At 35.3% G+C, this 2,206-nt stretch overlaps 1 protein-coding gene across 1 annotated transcript in view; it reads right to left on the bottom strand.

The window, feature by feature from the left end:
• The window catches only part of LOC108689304 (acetylcholine receptor subunit alpha-L1), a 6,087-nt gene that overhangs the window by 2,330 nt on the left and 1,551 nt on the right, over nt 1-2,206 (bottom strand). Inside the window, exons 3-7 of the mRNA XM_018196027.1 lie at nt 2,045-2,109; nt 1,853-1,962; nt 1,476-1,656; nt 552-1,242; nt 153-361 (exon numbers count right to left, since the gene is read on the bottom strand). Of these exons, the coding sequence (XP_018051516.1) occupies nt 153-361; nt 552-1,242; nt 1,476-1,656; nt 1,853-1,962; nt 2,045-2,109 (1,256 nt within the window). The remainder of the gene's footprint in view (nt 1-152; nt 362-551; nt 1,243-1,475; nt 1,657-1,852; nt 1,963-2,044; nt 2,110-2,206) is intronic.

The following is a 2,206-nucleotide window of genomic DNA, read 5'->3' on the forward strand; positions in this document are numbered from 1 at the left end:
TCTGAGTATATATATATTATATTTTTATTGAAGAAAGTAGAGATTTTGAACGAATTTTTTCCTTATTTTATCATAAAATTCCTTCAGTCATACATACATAGTCGGTTTTATTCGTAACAATATTTTATATAATACTTTCTGAAAGTGCTTACTGCATTGAATTCGTCTTGGCGTTGTATGTGATGTTGGATGAACATGACGTTGTGCAAAGCTTTTTCCAGCTCGAAGGGATATTTCTTTCTTGGCGTTACATCGCTCAATGATTCGTCAAGACCGGACATGACTGTTGGAAGCCCATTGTATCCTAAACTGCCAACTAGGAATCGATTATGAGCAGTTGTCCTGTGTAAACCGTTGCAACCTGAAATGGTAACAACTATACATTTATAAACATTTCCTTACAACTTCTAATGCGGCAAAATATATAAACATGCTATTGCATATCATTGCTATTTTTTTCATAATACTGCACGGATGTTAATTTTGATACACTTAAAAAGACATATGAGTAGTAATTAAAGATCTACTACTCTAATTTAATAAGATGATACCGTCGATTCGTTGATGACGGGCAGAATCCGGCGAAGACATTATTGACGATTGTACCGCAGCTGCGACAGCAGCATTGAACTTGCTCTTCTTTTTCGATTTCTCTCTTCCGTGCATCTTGTGTACGGCAAGATCATTGAGAAGATCATCGGGTACTCTCATCAGCAGTAGCTTCGGTAATCTTCTGATAAAAACTTTTCTTACCCAAGGTGCCATTTTATGAGTGCTCGGTTTGCGATAGTGCACATTTAGAATAATGATTGTTATCACCACTGAAAATCCGACTAGAATCATCGTGAAGAGTAGATACTTGCCGAGCAATGGTAGTGCTAGCGATGTAGATGGTATAATCTCGGATATCAGTAAGAAGAACATAGTCTGCGAAAGCAAGATATTGATGCAGAGCGCGATCTTCTCTCCAGAATCAGCCGGTAAATAGAAAGCCAGAACCGACAGGTAAGAGATGCTGACGCAGGGCACTATAAGATTCACCGTGTAGAACAGTGTTTTTCGACGTAAAGTTATATTGAAGAAAATGTCGGGATATGGCTCGAGACAACATGGGTAGTATTTTTTATGACGCTCTGCCGGAACGCCTAATATGTCCCACTCCACGCTTGGATAATATTCTCGCAGGTCGATACCTACTTCGACCTTGTCGCCCATATTTTGATTAATGTGCTTTAAGTCGATCTGAAGAAGATATTTTTAAATAAGTGACGCATTAAAGATTGATTTTTTAATCAATACACTTTGTTATTTTCTGTGCACAATATAATGACATTTGCATAATTCTATTTATTTGTGCATATTATAAGTATATGTAATTACAAAAGTTTTGTGCAGTTTGAAGCTTTCGTAATTTCCATTCTATATATAGTAAAATTAATCTCAATGATTTAATTAATAATTGTGTTAAGACTTACTTGGAAACCATCATACGTCCACGAGCCAAATTTCATGAAACATGTTTGCTGATCGAAGGGAAAATATCTAACGTCTATTTCGCAGGAAGATTTGAAAATTGCCGGAGGAGTCCAAAGTACCTTACCAGTGTGATGCAAAATGGCCTTAGTCATTGTTGTCACACCATATTCTCCATCGGCACTGCAAATAAGATAATAAAGTTATTTTGAATTAATGTATATATAAATTTTTAACGCGTACAATATAAATCACGATTTCAGAAGAAGAATCAATAAAAATTATAAGAATGTGATTTGCAGTACACCTTGCGTAGCGTGCTTATATTTTCTAACCGTGACAATCGTAAAAGAGATAAAGAGATACCAGTATCACGTACTTGTTATAAAGTACAATGTCTGGCAGCCATATATGTTCGCTGGGCACGTAGAGTTCAGTGACACCTCCGTATTCCGAGGGTTCCCAGATGAATTTATGATCCTGCCATTCCTGAAATTATTAATCCGACTTTGTGTTAATTTTTTGACAGCAATCAAAAGTTGCCCAAATATTTTTATTTGGCTTAACTTACGTGCTCTAACCAGACGTTCGTCGTTAAGATTTGATCTTTTAAATTCTGCAAACGCGACAAATAGATTTTATTAAAAAAATATATAGACAACTCTATGCCAGTTGTTGCAATAAACTAAGACACAATTTTATTGATATAATTATATTGTATAAAATATATATA

The sequence above is a fragment of the Atta colombica genome, unplaced genomic scaffold (assembly GCF_001594045.1).
Source record: "Atta colombica isolate Treedump-2 unplaced genomic scaffold, Acol1.0 scaffold268, whole genome shotgun sequence".
Classification (NCBI taxonomy): Eukaryota; Metazoa; Arthropoda; class Insecta; order Hymenoptera; family Formicidae; genus Atta; species Atta colombica.